The sequence below is a fragment of the Notolabrus celidotus genome, chromosome 14 (assembly GCF_009762535.1).
Source record: "Notolabrus celidotus isolate fNotCel1 chromosome 14, fNotCel1.pri, whole genome shotgun sequence".
In the NCBI taxonomy this organism is placed as follows: Eukaryota; Metazoa; Chordata; class Actinopteri; order Labriformes; family Labridae; genus Notolabrus; species Notolabrus celidotus.
This window is the reverse complement of record NC_048285.1, coordinates 24,340,745-24,360,422: the sequence shown is the minus strand read 5'-3', so window position 1 is coordinate 24,360,422 and position 19,678 is coordinate 24,340,745. Positions and strand designations below refer to the sequence as shown.

The following is a 19,678-nucleotide window of genomic DNA, read 5'->3' as shown; positions in this document are numbered from 1 at the left end:
TTGTTCGGAAATGTTTTATTGAAAATGCTAAGAGAGAAAAAAGAAGATTAGGCAAAGTTAAACATACAAACTACTCCCAAATACAACCCTTCCCAACCTCCCCAATTTATATTCCTTCATACCAGGCATCTACGACTCCATCCTTTGATCCAACTTCCTGGTCCTCTGTTTCGTTTTTTTCTTGTAAAATAAAGCCATTACCATTGAAAAACTTTAAAAGATAGGCAGGGCGGGGGCCTAATAGAAAAAAAAAGTTGCTCTGGGAATCCTTTTAATTAGTTCTGAAATCAATCTCATTTGAATCCTGGAAAACTGATCCCGTTCCGAGCATCCATCCTTGCCTATCCCTTCCCTAATCGATCCACTCATCCAGCTCCAAGGATTGGGATCCACTGAGCCACTCCTCCAATCAAAACCTTGAAATACCAGGAAGAAAATCAGAGGCAGACCGTTAGAATAATATGTCAAGATTTTTGGGCCTAATTTGTTTTTCCAATTTTGAGCACTCATTTCAGATCAAGTAAAAAAAAAAGCCAATGAGAAAAAAAAAACTACCACTCCCTGACGTCAATACATGTTAAGGTTAAAAGTGGAAAGCTATGCAACAGAAGTACTGAATCAGATTTTTACATTTGACAGCAAAGATATTACAATTACATCACAACACTTGATCTAGGACTGCTTATTCTGGCACAGGTCAGAGTAGCATGTTAAAAATTGTATATATAACAAAGTACAGCAACATATGGCTTTGTTAAACATGACATGCATGACATGGCAAGCCTATCAAAAAGTTCAATTTATGGAATATGAAGCGTACCATTGCCTCGACCTGAATGCTCCTCAATGTCCTATCCTGACCATACAAATGAAATGTGCTCCACAATCGTTTTATTCCAAATCACTTTAATCCTTCTCTTCAGATGTCTAAAGGAAGACACAAGGGTAAAATACAGTTAAGCATTGGGCTCCCCATCCAAACAGACCACCCCACAAATCCAATGATAGAAGCTGTTTAAAAAAATAAACAAAAACATAACTCAATTATCCATACTTGCAAAAACATTGAGTGTCGGTTAAAGCAACTCAACATTTTTGAAGTTCAGCACAGCACATTTTCTACTGTTGCGAAAAATTGAGAGAGGACAGAGAAAGGGGGAGAGAGAGAAAGGAGAAAAACAAACAGGACAAAGCAGCTGGAGGAGGGTGGGGGGGAATGGTGGAAGAGGGTGGGTGGGGGTACATCTACATACCAAGATCATCCACAAGGACACAGGGACATGAAATGCAAAAATTAAAAATCAATTGCTGACATCTGGAGGAACTCATAAGAGATAAAAACAAGAGAATACATCGAAGGGGCAACACATCAATGGTAGAAAGGTTTAGGTTTAGGATCGAGAGCGAGAGCGGCTGTGTCGAGGCGAGTAGCGCGGTGATCCTCTGCCACGGCCCCGGGAATTGCTGCGGCTGCGACTGGCGCTGCGACTGCGGCTCCTGCTGCGGCTGCCACGGCTTCGGGAGCGTGATCTTCCATAACTTGGGCTGCGGGGACCGTCTAATTTCACACGAATGTAAGCAGTTTCTCCCTGGCAGACACAAGAGAACTTGACATTGAAAAGACAACATCCCTCCCAAAGTGGAAATACCAAAGACGGTAAAGAGGGGCAAGGTGTGCTTCACAGATGGAGCACTTCCTGAAGTACTCACCTTGACACAGCAAAGACATATTATCCATGACAATCGATCAAATCAGTAGACATACCTCATGTGAGCGGAATTTGGTGTTGTCCAGCTTTCGAACAGCATAGGTCATGTCTTCTTTGCGCACAAACTCTACAACTCCAGTTCCATCTCTGAAAACATCGGCGTAGCACACGTCACCAGCTTCGCGCATGTGGTCCTTCAGGTCCTGCCAGCTGCCGCTCTGAGGGAGTCCTGAGATCAAAATCCAGTTATGTTAGCTGGCACTTAGTGAACTGCCCAGCACTGTGATAAGCATTTACTAATAATGGTCACACACAACTTCTCTGTAGATGCAAGTTGACCTAACATGAAGTCAACTAAAGCTGAAAGTAGCATGATGTTGAAATGGGACACAGACTGGGACAGACTTGTTTACAGTCTACTAAAGCTATTCCATTAACTATATATCAAGACACAAACAAGACCTGCAAATGTCTGTATGACAATACTCGGATAAAGAGGTATGTTATCACATTCATCAGGGGGAGTTATCACCTGACAGTTATTTTATAGTACTTATCGATGATTGTATGCTATTAAATCTTGAATAATGGAGGACATTTAGATACATTTTTTTTTGAGAGTTAAACCAAAAATAGACATTTTCAAAAATTAAGACTCAACAACACTAACAAACCAGCATTTAAGACAAACTGCAACGCAAGTAAAATCAAGACCAATGTCAAAGCAATACGTCATGAAAAAGAATGAACTATTTTCACCATGTCAAAGGTTGACTGCTTTGTATTTCAATTCATATCTGCAAACTCTACTTCCATGAAACTATGGAAGACCATTCTTCAGATGAATTGATTTGACTTTAATCACACTGCACATAAATATCCCAATGTGATCATCAGCAATATATCCTCTGTGGAAGTGTGACTTTCTTTGCAACAAAGCAGGAAATCATATCTCTATGAACAAGCAAAGGTGTCAATATAGCAGTGAAAAACATGCTTGAGGTGTGTTTTGGATTCCAGAGGAACAAGATACAAACAGGTAATGTGTTAGATACATAGAGCAGCAGATAAACAAAGCATTTATAACTAGGGGTGTAACGATTCATCCACTACATCGATGTATCGATTTATATTCCTATGATCCGACTACATCGATCTGTGCTCGGCAAGTTGGCCTTCCTGACAACAGATATCGATGTATGATCATTTTAAAAAGTTATAAATCCATACTAGGATATGACACATTGGATTTAAGCACGGCAGACTTCATATGGATGTGGGTTTTTTTCACTTTTAATGATAAAGACGTTAAACGTTACTCAATTCAGACTGCCTGTCTGTGACGTCATCGCCCCGCGCCAGCAGGCAACAAAACATTGCATGGTGGATGGCAGAGGAAAAGCCGGCGAGCGAGAAATGGTCAAGCCACCATTACGTTCCAGTGTGTGGAAACCAAGCAGCAACCTCTGGTCTAAAAATGAGTCCAATGCGGAAGTGTCAAAAGCTGCAGTTCATCGAGGATCCGCTTGAGGCTCGCTCCGGAAGTACGGGAAGTCACATACACACCAATTCAGAAAAGATGATCCTTACAGCAGAAATAAACATGTTTACAGCCTGGTACAAAAGACAAGTGTAGTCTGGACAGCTCATTTCTCAATCAGCTCAGGGTGAATTTTTTTCTAACGCGGCAATTTCAAAGATATTGAGATTACTGGTCTTCCAATGAGAGGCACAGCTGCCTGTGGGAACTCTGTAGCTGTTGGTTAGGAGACTCAAACTCCACCTCTTTACTTCACACTGGCTCAACAGAAGCAATATGGCTCCCGCCGACGATTTCCCTCAACGATTTCCCTCAAAACAGCTCTTCAGAAACAGATGGGTGACGTCACGGATACTACGTCCATATTTTATACAGTCTATGGTGGAAACACTTTGGCTTTTGCAAAGACACAGATGTTCTAAATAAGTCGCTTGCTGTTTGTAGGGTATGTAAAGGTCAAATAAAGTACCACGGCAACACCACAAATCTATCCAACCACCTACTAAGGCACCATGGGATTTCACACAACGCCCACTGTCCATGCATCTCTTGCAGCGCTCCCGCTGCAGCAGCAACACAAGGTAACATCTGCTCTGCAGAAGCCTCAGGCCTTGTTTGTTTATATCCATAATTAATGTATACCTGATTCCCTTACAAGAAACAACAGGAATCTAGGACTGCCCAGTATCAAGGTTTTTATTTTAGTCACACTGGTTGAATTTTTGGCTGAAAAGTCACTGAATCAATTTCAAGTCACTGAATCGTTTTGGATCGTATCGTTCTAAATGAACCAATATCGCCCTTTAAAGGTGACATATCATGCAAAATCGACTTTTTAATAGTTCTCTACCTGAAATATGTGTCTCTGGCATGTCTACAAACCCCCCCGAAAATGAAAAAAATCCATTCTGCCCCTGTTCTGATTTCTCCACCTTTCTGTAAATGTGTGCTGAAACGAGCCGTTTCAGTTTTCAGTGTTTTTGTTACGTAACAACAATATCCGGTCTGTCACGGAGTCAGAGCTCGGAGCTTGTTCAGCCCATAGACTGTATAAAATACAACTCAACCCCTCCTTCGTTTTTCATTACCTGCACAAATGTGTGCTAACAAGGAGCTTAGGAGGGAGTCACGCTAGTTGTAGGCTGTCTTAATAAACACAAAGGTCGGTTTTACTCCCCACGTCTGCAGATTTGAAGATCTAGTGGATGATTTTTATTTTTCATGGATAAGTGCTAGCGCTAGTTAGTATAGCCACATAGCTACATGTTAGTAGCTGTGTACCAAGACACACGTCTACATACTGACTATATAATACAACAACAAGAAACACTAAATCTGTGACCAATCCTTCAGAAAGGTCCTGCTGCAGGCGCCTCTCCGCCAGGATCAGATTCTGGATCAGATTCAGAGGGTTGAAGTAACGCGGGTCTGTGAGCAGCCGTGTATATTCAGCCAACATGTAAACATTAGATCAACGTGCTGGAGAGCCGAGGCCACATCCACTTCCTGAGGGGGCGATGTCAGAGGGAAAACAGACCGTTCTGAGCAGGACTGAAGAAGAGGGATTTTCAGGCATGCCAAAATCTGATTTCAAAGTGTTTTTTTGAGCATAAGCTTTAAAGACATGTTTTGGGGACCTCTTAGACCAATATATTTTGATGAAAAAAAAGCATAATATGTCACCTTTAATCGTATCAGCAACCACGAATCGTGAATCGAATTGATGTTAAAAAGAATCGTTACACCCCTATTTATAACATATCGCTGGTATGCACAGTGGCGGTTCTGGGGAGGGGCCAACAGGGGCTGGTGCCACTGTAAAACTGAACCTGGACCCCCCATGTGGCCCCCCCTCCAAACAAATATTATACAATTTAAAAAGCTTCGGTATCACTCCGATGTTACAGGCGGAACACATGCATGTGACACTTGGTTCCAGTCCCTTAGAGCGCTAAGGGACTCATGTTGACTGTAAACTGCCAAACAGCTGCTGTCAGTCTGCATTTTGATATAGTACACAGTAGTCTATAGGTCTAGTATAAAGGGATGCACTGATATTTTGCCAGTTTGTTCTCAGCCGGTCCTCGCCCTTCTCAGTATCTTTTGTCAGGGTTGAATGTGTCCCTCTGATAACACCCTTAACCCCAGCCTGGCCCCCCCAGTAAAATTGGTCTAGTTTGTATGTTTGTGCATACTCTCAATTTAAACTCTTTGAAAACATGGACCACAACTAAGATGATGAAGGTTTAGAAAATGACAATGCATGAAGGAGGAGGATGCACTTAATAAATAAGTATTTAAAAAGCACGGTTGACACAGCCATCTAGGAAGGTAAGCTACTTTAAAAAGTATAATCTTCCTATTCAGATCCAAGTAAAAAGCTTACCAGACACAATGACCCTGTACTCTGAGCGTCTGGATGGAGGCCCATATCTGCCTCTGGGAGCCCCTCCGATCCCCCCGTAGCCGCCCCTCGAGCCTCTGCCACTCCGAGGGAACTCCACTCGCAGCCTGTAGCCGTCGTAGTCATACCCGTCCCGTCCATAAACCGCATCATCTGCATCCCTGATAATAACAAAGGGCACAGTTCAAGCATTTGCACGTAGAGGACAGCGAGGTTTTAACGCACGGCGAGTGCAGTCACGGACTGAATCGGCCATGTTGGCGGCTAGCTTGATCTGGTTTAACGTTGCTAATCCGCCTTGTAGACAAGCCTGCAAGAAACACTATCAGAGACACCTCTTTTATTAAAGTTAGCACATTAATGACGAATGCATTTACCAGCTGTGCTGCTTAGAGTGCCATGTGTTTACGCTGTCAACAAGCCAGCAGACATATGACAGGGTGGGTGTTGCTTTACTCCAAAGGGGGGCAGAAGTTATCCATAAGGACACACTGCAAAATATGAACTAGGTGGGTTTCTATCTCAAATGAGGAACACAATGATTTGCAAGTCAAATGCATGCACACAAATGACCCCGCACAACACGTTTCGTTATTAGATAAGAGTCCAGATCATATTCGGAGACCGCGCGTAATATGGCTCAAGCACGCACCCCCTGGCCTAACAGGCTAACAGCTAACCAGGTCTCACCAAGAGGTCTCCTCACCTGGGGTCCTCGAACTCGATGAAGGCAAAAGGCGGGCCTCCTCTCCTGTTCTTCAGGTCGATGTCTCGGATGGTCCCGTATTTGTAGAAGACGTCCTCCACATCTTTCGTGCGGATATCAGGAGGTAGATTCCCCACGTAAATCCGACAATCGTTATTTCCAGCGGGGCCTCGCACAACACCAGACATGGCTGCTGAAAGCTAGCTAGCTCCTTAATGTAAAGGGTTATTTTTTAAAGATCCAGACGATTTGCGCAGCAGCACTGAGTTTACGCTCCAAGTGCATGCAAATCGCCTCGCAGCGAGGAGGGACGAGCCACTAGTTTACGCGGCAATCCACGGAATATGAACTGGGCAGACAATACTACCAGCGACGCGCCCCCACTTCTGTTTTCTTCAGGAACCGCGCTCCTCGTTCATCGAGGCATTCATGAATACTGGAAGCACTGCAGCCATAGCTGACACATCCGCTCAACAAAGTAGTCCACCAATGGAGCAGGTGTAGTGAAAGTGTGCACACTTTTCAATGCCTGCAGGGTAACGACATGTAAGAGAGTATCCACTATAACGGTAAATGGACTTAGTCACCAGAGCGAAAGTAAATAATTAGATAGGGGATTTATAGAAGCCCTAAGCAGACATGCATCCACAGCTACATTTAATTATTCTTATAAGTGACAAATAGGAGTTAAGGTTGTTTTCTCCACAGTTCCACTTATCTCGAGAAATTAACACCTGTTTTTCTGTGATTAAGACTTAATATCAGTTGTTTTCCTGAGATTTTGATTTTTTTTCTCTTAATATCCAGGGATAACAAAGCTGGCTTCTCCATTACATCAAATTAATGTATCTTATTGTCTTCAGAAAAACAAAGCTTGATTTCTCTTGTATACTAGGATACATTTTTTGGTCAGCAACAATACTTTGTCAGTAGACCAGACCATGCCACCCATGGTGCCAGTGCCCAAATTAATGAGGTCAATAAAGTCTCTCTGTTTTGTGCTTTTGAAACTGGGGATATGAGTTGTGATCATCAGAAAATGTACATGTGTTCACATTATAGAAGAGTAAACAAAATGTATGGACTCGTGCCTGAGTTTTCAAAATAGTTTGAATTTCCCTAGTTCATGTGTCATGCACACATACAATGTGTTAAGGGTGTCTGTTATTACCATATTTATGGAAAAGAAGGAAGACCAACTGAAGTGTCAATATCTATCCTGTTAGTCAATTCAATATTTACCTTGATTAATTCCTGGCACACACAGAAAGATGCTGAAATCAACAAAGTTATATGAAGGTTTAAACAGATAAAGACCTGCGGTTGGGAATATGTTATACCCATTTTTCTTAAATAGGAGACTTCAAGACACATGCACTCAGTCTGTTCAGTCAGGAAAACTAAAGATGTACACAACAGATAAACCATTTATGGTAAGTTGTCACCTGTGAGTTGGAATGTTGTCTTGTAAGAAACAGACTGATGACCTGTGATCTACACAAAGTTTTTATTGTTTGAATGATTACATTTTAACATCCTATGATACAAACCCAAGTACAGAATACAATTCAGAATGACAACACAAAACTGCATTATATTGTAAGTTATTGTTGTGCATAGATGATACTTGAGGAATTAATATTAGAAATATTATACTGGTATAATATTTCTAATTTTGGATGGTCATCCACAAAACTGAAATAGTCACTCAAAAAGATGTTTCTCTGCTTGAAAGTACACTGACGTACATAGAATCTTTTTTCACATATTGACCAAGTCAAGCTGAGGTTGTGAAGCTCAAATGAATCAAACTTTTGTTTACAACATTTTAAAGCAAATAAATGTAATGTATGTGTACCAATCCAATTAATTTTAGTGCTTCTCCAGAGAGAAATCTAGCCACCTTTGAAATGAAAGCACATTTGATACCTGTCTTATTAAATTATATTAGTTACATTCTGAAAAAACTCTGCTTTACATATGAATTCCATATTTTGTATGGTGCAAGCTTTCAGCCAGTTCCAAACTTACACAGCACTAGTAAGTAAGTGGCTGAATGTTTATGCTAGCTGTTGTCTAACAGTATGTTTTGACTTTAAATAAGGTCAAATGTCCCAGCATGTTTTCACAATCTGTCACCTGTTGTTCAATCAAGAAGTAGAGGAAACATGAGGATTTTGGAGATTCTTTGCATTTAAATACGTTTTTTCGTTTAACAGTAACAGCCTTAAAGAGTTACAAATAATTAGAAATAACACAAACAACACAGTATGGAGGAAATCCCAACAGTCAATATTTCTAAATGATATTCAAACTTACATCCTGTAATACAGCATTATGACATGACAAGGTCTGTGCTTCTAAACCCTGGCCTCTATGCAGATACGGTACAGTACAGCAAATTCAGCAATTTCCACTATTTCTAATTAACTGTGCTGTATGGAGGCCCTTAAGGGACATGGAGGAAAAATAAAATTTGTTTTTTCAGAGTAACTTTTGCAGGATTTCACTAAACCTTTCCTCCTTAGGGGCTTCATAACGCCGCAATCTAAATTAATGCTGCTAGAATTCAGTCTACTTACAGCTTATGGTACACTATTCAATTTGATACTATGCTGTAGATATGTCACTGACACAATAGCATACAGTACATTTATAACAACAAATACACAAACATGTTTCATTCAATCTATGCATTAGAAATACTCAAGGCCATGTTCTGATTGTCCTCATTTGTCAAGGCAAGAAAACACACCGTTATTTGTTTGCATGTAACATAATCATGAGCGTTAGAATCTTAATATAACTAGAGTATTTGGACGATGATTTGTCCTTGTCGTGGTAATGAAGAACACAATGCTGATTGAAATGTAGCTCCTAAAAACCAATCAGTATGCATGACAGGGACCGTAGATGTGCTGTCCAACCTCGCTGTAGTGATCAGCACCGTTATACTTCCCTTGACATGCTTGACTGTTCGCCTGCAAACAAACACAAGATAGGTAACAGGAGGTATTGGGAAAGTTAGAGATCACATCAGATGATTTAATGCAGGAATAACAAGGTGGACATGCCTCTGCTCTCTTGATGAACTGCTCTGTGGCGACTTTCTCGTTCTCTTTATGTCCTCTCCAGGCTCTCAGTGCAGACGCCTGAAGGGCTCTGCCAAAGGAGAATGTCAGGATCCAGGGTTTGGCCAGAGGGCAGTTGTTGATGGCATTCAGGTGGACAGAGGCCTCCTCTTCACTCTGACCACCTGAGAGAAAAGTCACTCCTGCAGGGACAGAAAAAAATGATTTAGCTTTCCCTTTATTTTCGCACATTTCATACATATCTGTGTGTAATCCTCATTCGACACGGCCCTCTCATACCTGTAACCGCTGGGGGAACAGTGCGGCACAAGGCAGTGATAGTTGCCATAGCAACCTCCTCCGGGCTGTACTTGGTGGGGCAGCTGTGTCCGGCTGTGACCATGTTGGGTTTGAGGAGAGTGCCCTCCAGGTAAACATGGTGATCAGACATGGCCTTGTACACTGCAGACAAGACCTGAAACACAGATTGTTCCACAGATGAAAATCTGAAAACTTGTTTCTCTTATTTCACATTTACTCTCTAAGAAACAAGGTCACACAGATATGATCATGGAACCCACCTTCTCTGTGATATACTGGCTTCGTTTCAGGTCATGATCTCCATCAGGCAAAATCTCCGGCTCTATGATGGGCACAATGCCGTGCTAGCCAATAAGAAGAGGTTATTAGTACAGATGAATGACAAAACACAGATGTATGAACTGACATTATGGCCTCATGCACCACAAGGTCCTGACCTGCTGGCATATACTGGAATAGCGTGCAAGCACATTTGCATTTTCTGCGATGGCCAGTTTGGAAGGATTGGCATCACTGACTTTGAGGACACAGCGCCACTTTGCAAAGACGGCTCCATCCTTTTTATACTGTGCACAGCGCTCTGACAAACCATCCAGACCTGCCAAAGAGGAACAGGAAAACTTGATACATTTGCTTTTTATATATTTTCATACATAATAATCTGGAATTGTTTTAGTCAGACCCTGTGTCGTGGTTTCTCCAGATGTTCCTGCCAAGGGGACCACACCTTTGTCAACCTGAGGAACAGGGTATGGACAAGTGAAAGTCCAGAATCAGTAATAATTTCTGTGAAAATAAAACAAGTATTGATGTTATTTGGTTCCAAACTGCCCCACCTTGATGCCGACCATGATGCCCCTGTCCCTGATCGTCTTGACAAAGGGAATGCCGTTATCAGAGTGCTGATACAGCGTCTCGTGGAAGAAGATGATCCCTCCGATGCAAGCATTAATGCGATCGTCTGCACTGAAGAGAATCTGCCTGAACTGTCTGCGGTTCTCCTCTGTGTTCTCCACCCCAACCTGGGCCAGCCGCTTGGCCATGCTGCCTGCAGGTCATATTTTGGACATCAGATGTTAACAACTTTTCAACTTGATAGGGTTCAGTCATGTGTTATCAATGTCTTAGATGTTTCCTATAGTTTAAAGAAATAAAGGGAGTGTTACAGACCCACAGACTCATCTGCAGCCAGGATGCCTTTCCCTGGAGAAACTATGCGTAGAGCGGTCTCATGCAGCTCCCTCTTCTGGGCCTCAGAAAGTGTTGGATAATGGTGTGTCATCCTGAGTGAGTGATTGTCTTTAGCCTCTGGCTGGAGCAAAAACAATGAAGTTAAATGAGACAAAAAATTATATTTCATTGGTATTTAAAGTCTCCCTCTCTTGCTCTCTGTTGTTCTTTAATGGAGCACAGCTCAGCTTAGGATGTATGTAAAAGTAAGAAAAGCTGTAAGAAGGGTTGAACCTGCTGAAGTATCAGCCTCTTCGGATGCAGCTCACACAACAAAGAACCCTATTTAATGTTTGGGTGAACAAGACAGCTATAAGACTACACAGAGTGCACGGTCATTTGAAAACATTTGTACCTAATGCAACCAAAAGTTTGAAGGAAAAATAAGAAAGTCTCTTTTATTCCATGAGGTAAGTCCATGTGTTTAGAGCAGCACAAAGAAGAGACAAGTGGTGTGGAAAACAGAGAGACATTACAAGTCAAAACCACAGACATGTTGAATTGTAGAGTAAAAGATTAAGTGAGGTTAAGAGAGGTGTTACAAGTAAATCCATTTAGTTTCAACATTTGTGCTGTACATTTTATAAGTCCAGATATAAATCTGAAGTCAATTTCACATACTCATGAAAGAATATCCTGTTATTGCTGTTTTTACATCAAGTTATTTGCATGATACCTTGCACACACCATGTTTCCGTCTAAAGGCAGTTAAAGATCCCTATAAATAAATGTAAATATATGTATATATATTAAAAGCTCTTACCTGAAAGAATAAGACGTGTGCACTGATGAGATGAACACTAGCAGAGATCTTCTGTCAGCTCCAGCTTGTATTCGGCTCAAAATATGTTACACCTCGTCCGCCCACACCCCTGGGCGGCGCTTGTGTAGGTACACCCCCATTTGTCCCACATAAATTAGATGATTTTTTTTATATGAATCACTATCTATTTCAATAATTAAGGTTTTTGTGTCATGAAGTTGGTTATTTTTCCACACTTATATGATCAACTTATAATGAATATCATATCTTCTAGAGTGTTGGAATAAGCTACAGATCCATACCCCACTTATTCATAGTTTTACCTACATGTTTTATAATTTAATTCATTTCAGTTCCCTCTCAACATTCAGCCTCATTGGGAAATATTAATGTATTCTTTCAGCTCTCTCTTACTCCTATAGTAATCTAATTTAAGAGTTTAACCTTACCCTATGGCATTCTATTCATATTCTAATTAGTTAAAACATACCCTAAGGAAAGTTTCTAGTCTCCTGATAGTTCGGTCTTTAACCTCAAATTCTCAGGAGTGACTCAGTCTCAAAGCAATTCATGCTCTCAGTGGCTTCCTTTTGTGAACTTTAAACTATAAAACGTGATGGTTCACTTCAGAAATAGAAATCATTTGAACTGAATGTAAATGAACGTGGTACTGTAGCCCAAATGAAACAAAAAATGAGGCCAGCTTAATAATTTTTCATTTTGAGAGAGGAATTTTATTTTATTTGCTCTATCGGGCATGTGTTAAAACGACTTTTGGTGTAGCTTACACACAGTTAGAGGAATTCTGTATGATAAAATTTTTGTTTTGATGTCCGGTTAGATAACGCTTCTCTGCAAGCTTAACAGGATTATTTTCATCTTGTGTTGTAACACTTCTCCAAACTGTGAATTCAACCACTTTCTAGCTGCCAGTAGTGTTAGCTAGTAAATTTTAGATTGCTTACGTTAACTGTTGCCCTACTGTAGGCTGGGCTAATAATAATAATAATAATAATAATAATAATAATAATAATACATTTGATTTATGTAGCACCTTTTAAAAACATGTTAACAAAGTGCTTTACAGAGTGCAAGACATAGCGAGTGAAAACTCTAAAGCACATGACAAAGGTAGGGAGAGCTAAAATGAGTTAAGTAAAAACAATAATAAAAACCATGCAGAAATTAAAAAAACAGTGATGAGTTAAGAAATAAAAGTTAAATAAGTGTGTTTTTAAAAGAGATTTAAAAGAGGACAAGAATGTGTCATTACAGAGTGACGGGGCCCTGACCGCAAAGGCCTGGTCGCCTCTGGTTTTTAACTTGGCCCTTGGGAGTTCCAAGAGGGACCTGCTGGAAGATCTCAGGGAGCAGTTGGGGACATTCGCTTAGGTACTCAGGGGCCAGTCCGTATAGATCATAAACATATTGTTTTAACTTGATATATTGCTTGATGTCCATGTGGACTTTCTTTATTAGTTACATATTTAAGATTGCAAGTTGTCGAAGTATATGTTATCTGTCGATCCTTATCATTTTACTGCTTCTCCACTGAGGACCTGTTTATGATGCTACATAACAGCAAATGTTAGCAATGAACTACTTATGAACTAAAATGACTTTATTCAAGACGTTCCTATCTACCGTTATGCTAGCAGAGCAAAGTCCATTTCTAGCCAAGTGATTATGTGTCTGACTAATCCTTCTGTAACATCTCATCACAGTTTGGCGTGATTCATTAGTTCAGCTCAGCAGCCTGTCAGAGGACTCCTCTCTTCATCATTATGTGTCAGTGTGCCTCTTAAAACTAGATGTGGGTCACTGGACTGCCTGCCACCGCACAGCCATAATACAGACATGATGGACCTGTCTAAGACAAGGGCCTGAGAGGGATTCAATGTCAAGAGGCATCAGGAGGAGGAGCCGGTGCACTCCCATTCAGAAGATAGTTTTAAATAGATGCATGGCTGCCTCCGCTGGGACACTCCATTTTTTCCTCTGTTACCCAATTAAAAACATTTAATGATGATACTTTATCTGGTCCTCAATTTTCTGTCCTATTAAAGTTGTTCTCAGTGGGTTTGCAAGAACTCCAGTATATAGGTCGACCCAGGCTGGAAGTTGGACATAATGTATCCAGGTGCAACGTTTGTGCAAAGATGATCTGTGCCAGGGAGCAAACAGAGCGGTAGGACTAATCTACTCAGTGCAAGTGTCTCTGACCCCGTTGAACTGTATTGAATCAATAAATCCAGGTCAGCTGATTTTTATTGGTCCAGAGTTTACTGGTCTATTAGTTGGACTGATAAGGATCTGATTTTTTAAGCCCGATGAACAAAAAAAGGCCTTAATACCTGCTCTTACTCTGACATACAGTAAATTGTCAAACTATACTGTCATTGTTCTGCAAGTAGGATTACATAATTCATATTTTATCTGTAAGAGTATGTGTTGAAATTGTTTGAGAGATGGTATTGTATCACTTAATGTTAAAACTGGACCATATTAATCTGAACAATGTCAAATACACATGCTGTTTGATGAAGGATGGTCCAGGTGCATTTGATAAAATCCAAAGTTTTATTTCAAATTTGAAATATATAAGATTCAGTTTAAAACAAAAGACAAAAAATGAATAGAGAAACCATGTCATATCCTGTTAGCAGTAGTGTGAGCTATAGCCACAGTCAAATATGTGCATGTAGTTGTGGTCAAACCAGGACTCTCATCATACATTTACAATTTGAAAAGGATCAAACATAACATTTGAGAGTTAAAGGATTTATCATTATTTGACAAAGTGCTTAAAAACATTGAACTTTGACCCCCTAGCCACGGCCAAGCCCTTTATTGTAGACTAAACCTTTTAATAAATATTTTTCTTCAAGGTGTCTGCGCTGACCAAATTTGGGGATGATTGGATGAAGCCCCTAAGAGGAGTTTATTAAAATCTGGATCCTTAAAACAATAAACAACAGGCATTATGGTGAAAAAATGTGCTCAGGTCCTATATACACAGAATGCTAAGGACCTTTAAAATATTGAACCAATATTAATTAAATTCTAAGAGGTGATGCATTTATTAGAAAAGTTTTCATCCTCTGCCTATTTTCTGACATCTCCATCCAGTCACAAAAAAAGACTCCAGTGTTATGCTTTACACGGGTCTGGGCTCAGGTCCATATTTGCCAGACTTGGAGACGGTTCAGTAGGAGTTGTGGGAGAGTGTAGGATTTTATCACAGTCAAAGTTATCTAAGTTGTCCAATGAAAGGCCTCTCATCGCTTTTGCTTCCCAATCTGGATGAGTCCTGAGCTCAAGGATGGATTTCACGGGTGTCTTTTGAAGGATGAGGGAGTCAAATGATGTTCCCCTGAAGAAGGCCTGCATCTTAAAACTCTCCAGGTTGCGCAGCCGTTTTGCTGGATTCTTGCATAATAGCTGTAGCATAAATAAACAGGTAAATATGGTTTTCTATTCAGGAGGATAAACAGAGTACAAACAAGTTGCATTTACAAACCTCTGTGAGCAGTATGATCAGAGCAGAACTGAAGGCTTTGGGTACATGGTAGGGAAAACTTTTGACCTTTTTCAACATGGTTCTATGGTCGGGCTCTGCAGGAACTGGAAACTGCAAAAGTAAAAAAATCACAATGACTGACAATGGACAGAAACACATGTAGCACTGTTAAGTCTGAGTTTGTGTGTCCTCACCTCTCCAATCACAAGAGAGAACAACAAAACGCCAAGAGACCACCAGTCAGCAGCGTGGCTGTATGGACCCCCACTTAAGACTTCAGGAGCTGTTCAAGATAAAACCAGAAACAAGAATTCATAAAGCCAGTCCAGAGCAGTGAATCCAGAGATAAGCTAAATGATGTGGCAGGTGCATCCCTAGAAGAACTGGGTCGACCGAATCCAAGGGGAGCAAACCACAGGTGAGGCTCTGATGTTTCTCTAATGCAGTCAACCAACAGACAGCAGCTCAACTTCTCTCAAGAGAGATCATTTTTATATTCCAGAGAGAACAAAACCAAAATCTCACCCATGTACTGGATCGTCCCACATATCGTGAACGCTTTTCCTCCTCGTTTTAGCCGCCGGGAGAGTCCAAAATCAGACAGACGGAGATGACCTGAATCAAAACACGCACTGATACTTACATGCTCAACCATACGATTTTTATACTGTAAGAAATCTTCTTTTCTGAGTCTTGAATGCTGCGGTTCTCTGCTTGAATTGTGTCTCTTTTTTCATTTTCCAGTGACTACATGTGGCTGAACACCTAAGTTAACTATGACTTGCTTGTAAGGTCCTAAATCACACATCAGAGTTTGTTTGAAGCTACTGTGGCTGACCTTATACAGCATGTAGTTACTCACTTTTTCTGACACCTACCCCTAAGTGACAGTTATGGACATTAGAAACAACTACAGAGGAATAGCCGATCTTTATACTGATGGTCTTTTTTGCTTTTGTGGGTCATAAAGAAGCATCAATATAAATTTCAGTCTCTTTCATAATCATAGTAAAAACTTCACACAAGAGCTTTAAAGTGAGTCCAAAAAATGAAACAACCTCTGACAGAGAAATGTGTTATGTGAGAGGAACATACCGGCAAAAGAATCCCAATATATACAATCACATGGAAACACATTAATTATAAAACATGTGACGGACATGGACCCAGGCTCACAATTTAATCAAATCTAATGCCCACAAAATCTCTAACAGGCCTGGATGATAAAAGAAAATATTACCTTGATCACTTAAAAGAACGTTCTCCATCTGAAAAACATCATTACAGTTATAGTCATAGCAAAAAAGTTAAACTGTTACATTAGGATTATACATCTAAAAAACAATACCTTTACATCTCGATGTATGATCCCTAAGTCATGTAGGAATCCTGTAAAGAAAAAACAAATGACCGAAAGTTAGAAGCTGCAACTTTTTCTCTAACCTTTCACTCTGTCCCTTTACTCACCCAGTGCACTGCCCAGCTCTGCAGCAAAGAGGCGAACCTCTTCCTCCCCAAACTTCCCCTTCAGTAACCAGTAAGTATACAAGTCTCCAACGTTGCAGTAGTCACACACTGAAGAGGACGAGACACAATGATACTCTGTGTGTCCAGTGAATGAGATTACACGAGTCACAAATTAAAGACAAAATAAAGAGAAACATTTGCTCTGTCAATGTTGCTGGGAAAGGAAGAGGGAGGGAATACATGATACAAGTGGAAAACATGCATGCTTCTAAGATTTACAGTCACACTGAGCTTTACCCAACTCTCTCATTAGATGGCAGTGTGCCTCCTCTTTATCCTGTGCTGTGATTTGTGAGGATGCTACAGTCTACTCTGGGACAACAAGGGAAACATTGTTCAGAGAGGAAGGATAGTAGCAACTTAAAGCTAATATTTATATTGACTCACTAATGAAGAGATGGCGCTTTGTCTGCCAGCAGTCCTGCAGATTGTGGATGAATGGGTGTTTGAGCTGCCGCTGCAAGTCAACACACAGAATTACAAGGTTTGAGGAATCACCTTATGACAGAAAGTCAGACACTATGTTGATTATCAGCTCTTCATTTTCAGATTAGTGTTTAACGTTTCCTCAAGTAAAATCATGCCTATTTGAATATGTGAAGCAACAACATCCCTATATTTTTATTTTTAACACAACATGCTGTTATTTCTACATCTGTTTATCTTAAGTCTATAAAATGGCAAAAAGAAGCTGAAAGAATGCTCCCTAGATTTCCCTAGATACTAGGACAGCTTTTTATATGCCATAATGTGTCTCAACCCAAAAAATAAACATTAATTTTCCTTATTTATGAGAAAAACAAAGAGAAAAAAATATGTTATTCATTGGTCAGGCCAAGAAGAAGCCTCTGGCCTATCCCTGCTGAGTCAGCCCCCAAACCTTTAAATTTAGTTCATTCGGACCACTTGCAAAATTGATTTGGTCTGAAATAAATCTTCAAATAACAGTCACGTGTAAAAAAAAAAAAAAACCTTCTACCTAGTGGTACTCCCCCCCCCCCCCACCCCACCCCCCCCCCACCCCCCACAGCTTAGATGCTTCATGTGATACCTGGATAATGACTTCTTCTTTGGTCTGCTTGAGAAGTCCACGCTTCTTGATCTCTGACTTTGGTAGAACCTGTGAAACAACACACATTTTAGAAAACATTAAATATTCTAACATAATGCTGTGATACTTCAGTGTTGTTTGTTACAGCTGAATTAACCTTAACAGCATAGATCTTCTCCTTGAATATGTCCTTTACTCTTAAGATGGGTCCATATGATCCTTTAGCTATGAAGCCCAGGACCTGTGAGGACAGACACAACAAATTAAAAAGTACCAAGATCCAGTGTTTGCACAACTCTGCTTTTTTTCTATATAATAAGTTGGGCAGTTCAGTTTTTTCCCAGAGTACCTGGAAATGGTCTGGTCCAGGAAATCTACGCAGAGGGAACTCAGGTAGAAAGTCAGAGATAAGAGCTGGAGGACTCATTTTGATGGGTAACGTCTCAGAGTTGTCCTCTGGAGGCAGCAGCAGTTTGGAGACGGGTGGTCTGCCATCCGGTCCCAGAGCAGGTCGAGGAAACACAGCCGAGTGTCCCAGTCTGTGGGTGATGGAGACCACCGTGTTTGAGAGGAACCCAAGACTGTGTCGACGCTGAGCAGCTGGTCCAACTCTCTAGATGAGGAACAGATATGACCTCAAGTAATCACTCTTTGAGTACAGAAAACAACACAAGGTGCCCTCTATATGGTTGATGTCTAGTAAAGAAAATATGATATCCTCAGGGAGTGCCCCTCATTTATTCAGCCCTGCTCCTCAGACAACCTGAAGCCGCCCCTGTATGTTTAAATACAACTCATATAAACTAGTGTTTACTTGAAGAATGATGTCATTACTACTACTCAAGACACACTTTTATAGCAAAGCTTTTATTTCGTGAATTTATTTTAATCTTTGACGTTTTATCTCTGCTTTTACTGTCAGTTTGCTTTTATTGCTTCTCTGCTTTTATTGTGTTTTTTATTATTTTTGTGAAGCACTTTGTTACTTGTATTGAAAAGTGCTATACAAATAAAGGTATTATTATTATTATTATTACTACCAAATTTAGTTTTCAATAATTTACTTTTAACTGTTCATTTCTATTTTTTAAAGATGTAACAAAACTATTAAAAGTCAGGTGGATGTTAAATCCTGTGCAGATAAGTCACATCTCTGTGTGCTAATGACACCTGAAGCTGAAAATAAAACCAGGCATGCTGTTCTCGAGCTGCAAGGCAGTGATCGATCTCAACTAATCGATGACTCTATTTCTGACCTGTACTTTGATGCAGTGGACAGGCATCATAAGAAAAAAATATAGCATTATAGAAACAGTCATAAATGGACAAGAAGCTCCTTTATAACACAGTCTCGTTTCGGTCACTACTTTTATTTTAGAATTCAAAAGAAAATGAATTCATTGTTCTTGATTTTATGACTAATTCTTCTAATAACGCGATGATTTCGATACCTTAGCATACAGCTTTGTTTCTCTACTTTACTTTCAGCTGATCAACACAATGAATGATCTGATTCACTCACCTCATTGTTTCTGCTGATGTCGATACCCATAAATAACCCAAAGTACCTCACACAAACACGAGTAATCCAGCTCTCCCTCTCCCGTCCTTGTTTGTTCCAGAGACGCGCGGTCCTGCCTGAGCCATCGCAGCGCGTCTCCTCCACGTGTTCGAGCGCTTTTTACGCAGCAGAGAAATGTTTCAGCGTGTCTGACAGTCATCCAGATCTCGATTCCGCTCCAGTTAGAGCTGTCACATTAACGATCAGTCATCCCCCAATTTCCTGTTACTCACCGAGCAAGCCCCCCTTTATACTTTATTCTTTATTCTGCACAG

The 19,678-nt window shown here is 40.5% G+C and overlaps 3 protein-coding genes across 3 annotated transcripts; all 3 read right to left on the bottom strand.

Annotated features, from left to right (window-relative positions):
- Nucleotides 1-886: 886 nt before the first annotated feature.
- Nucleotides 887-6,826, bottom strand: srsf1a (serine and arginine rich splicing factor 1a). Its single transcript, XM_034700642.1, has 4 exons — nt 6,360-6,826; nt 5,636-5,814; nt 1,766-1,938; nt 887-1,589 (listed from the first exon to the last, which is right to left on the bottom strand). The coding sequence occupies exons 1-4, from the start codon at nt 6,545-6,547 to the stop codon at nt 1,392-1,394; spliced, it is 738 nt and encodes a 245-aa protein (XP_034556533.1). The 5' UTR covers nt 6,548-6,826; the 3' UTR covers nt 887-1,391.
- A 1,051-nt stretch (nt 6,827-7,877) lies between these two features.
- Nucleotides 7,878-11,051, bottom strand: aldoca (aldolase C, fructose-bisphosphate, a). The gene is made up of 8 exons (XM_034701167.1): nt 10,922-11,051; nt 10,588-10,799; nt 10,434-10,488; nt 10,189-10,349; nt 10,012-10,095; nt 9,731-9,905; nt 9,434-9,633; nt 7,878-9,340 (listed from the first exon to the last, which is right to left on the bottom strand). The coding sequence occupies exons 1-8, from the start codon at nt 11,031-11,033 to the stop codon at nt 9,248-9,250; spliced, it is 1,092 nt and encodes a 363-aa protein (XP_034557058.1). The 5' UTR covers nt 11,034-11,051; the 3' UTR covers nt 7,878-9,247.
- Nucleotides 11,052-14,310: 3,259 nt separating this feature from the next.
- rskra (ribosomal protein S6 kinase related a) lies at nt 14,311-19,559 on the bottom strand. Its single transcript, XM_034701403.1, has 12 exons — nt 19,365-19,559; nt 18,192-18,455; nt 18,000-18,083; nt 17,843-17,911; nt 17,179-17,248; nt 16,732-16,839; nt 16,613-16,653; nt 16,505-16,532; nt 15,790-15,879; nt 15,459-15,547; nt 15,265-15,375; nt 14,311-15,185 (listed from the first exon to the last, which is right to left on the bottom strand). Exons 1-12 carry the CDS (start codon nt 19,392-19,394, stop codon nt 14,895-14,897), a joined length of 1,275 nt encoding a protein of 424 aa, XP_034557294.1. The 5' UTR covers nt 19,395-19,559; the 3' UTR covers nt 14,311-14,894.
- Nucleotides 19,560-19,678: the final 119 nt, after the last annotated feature.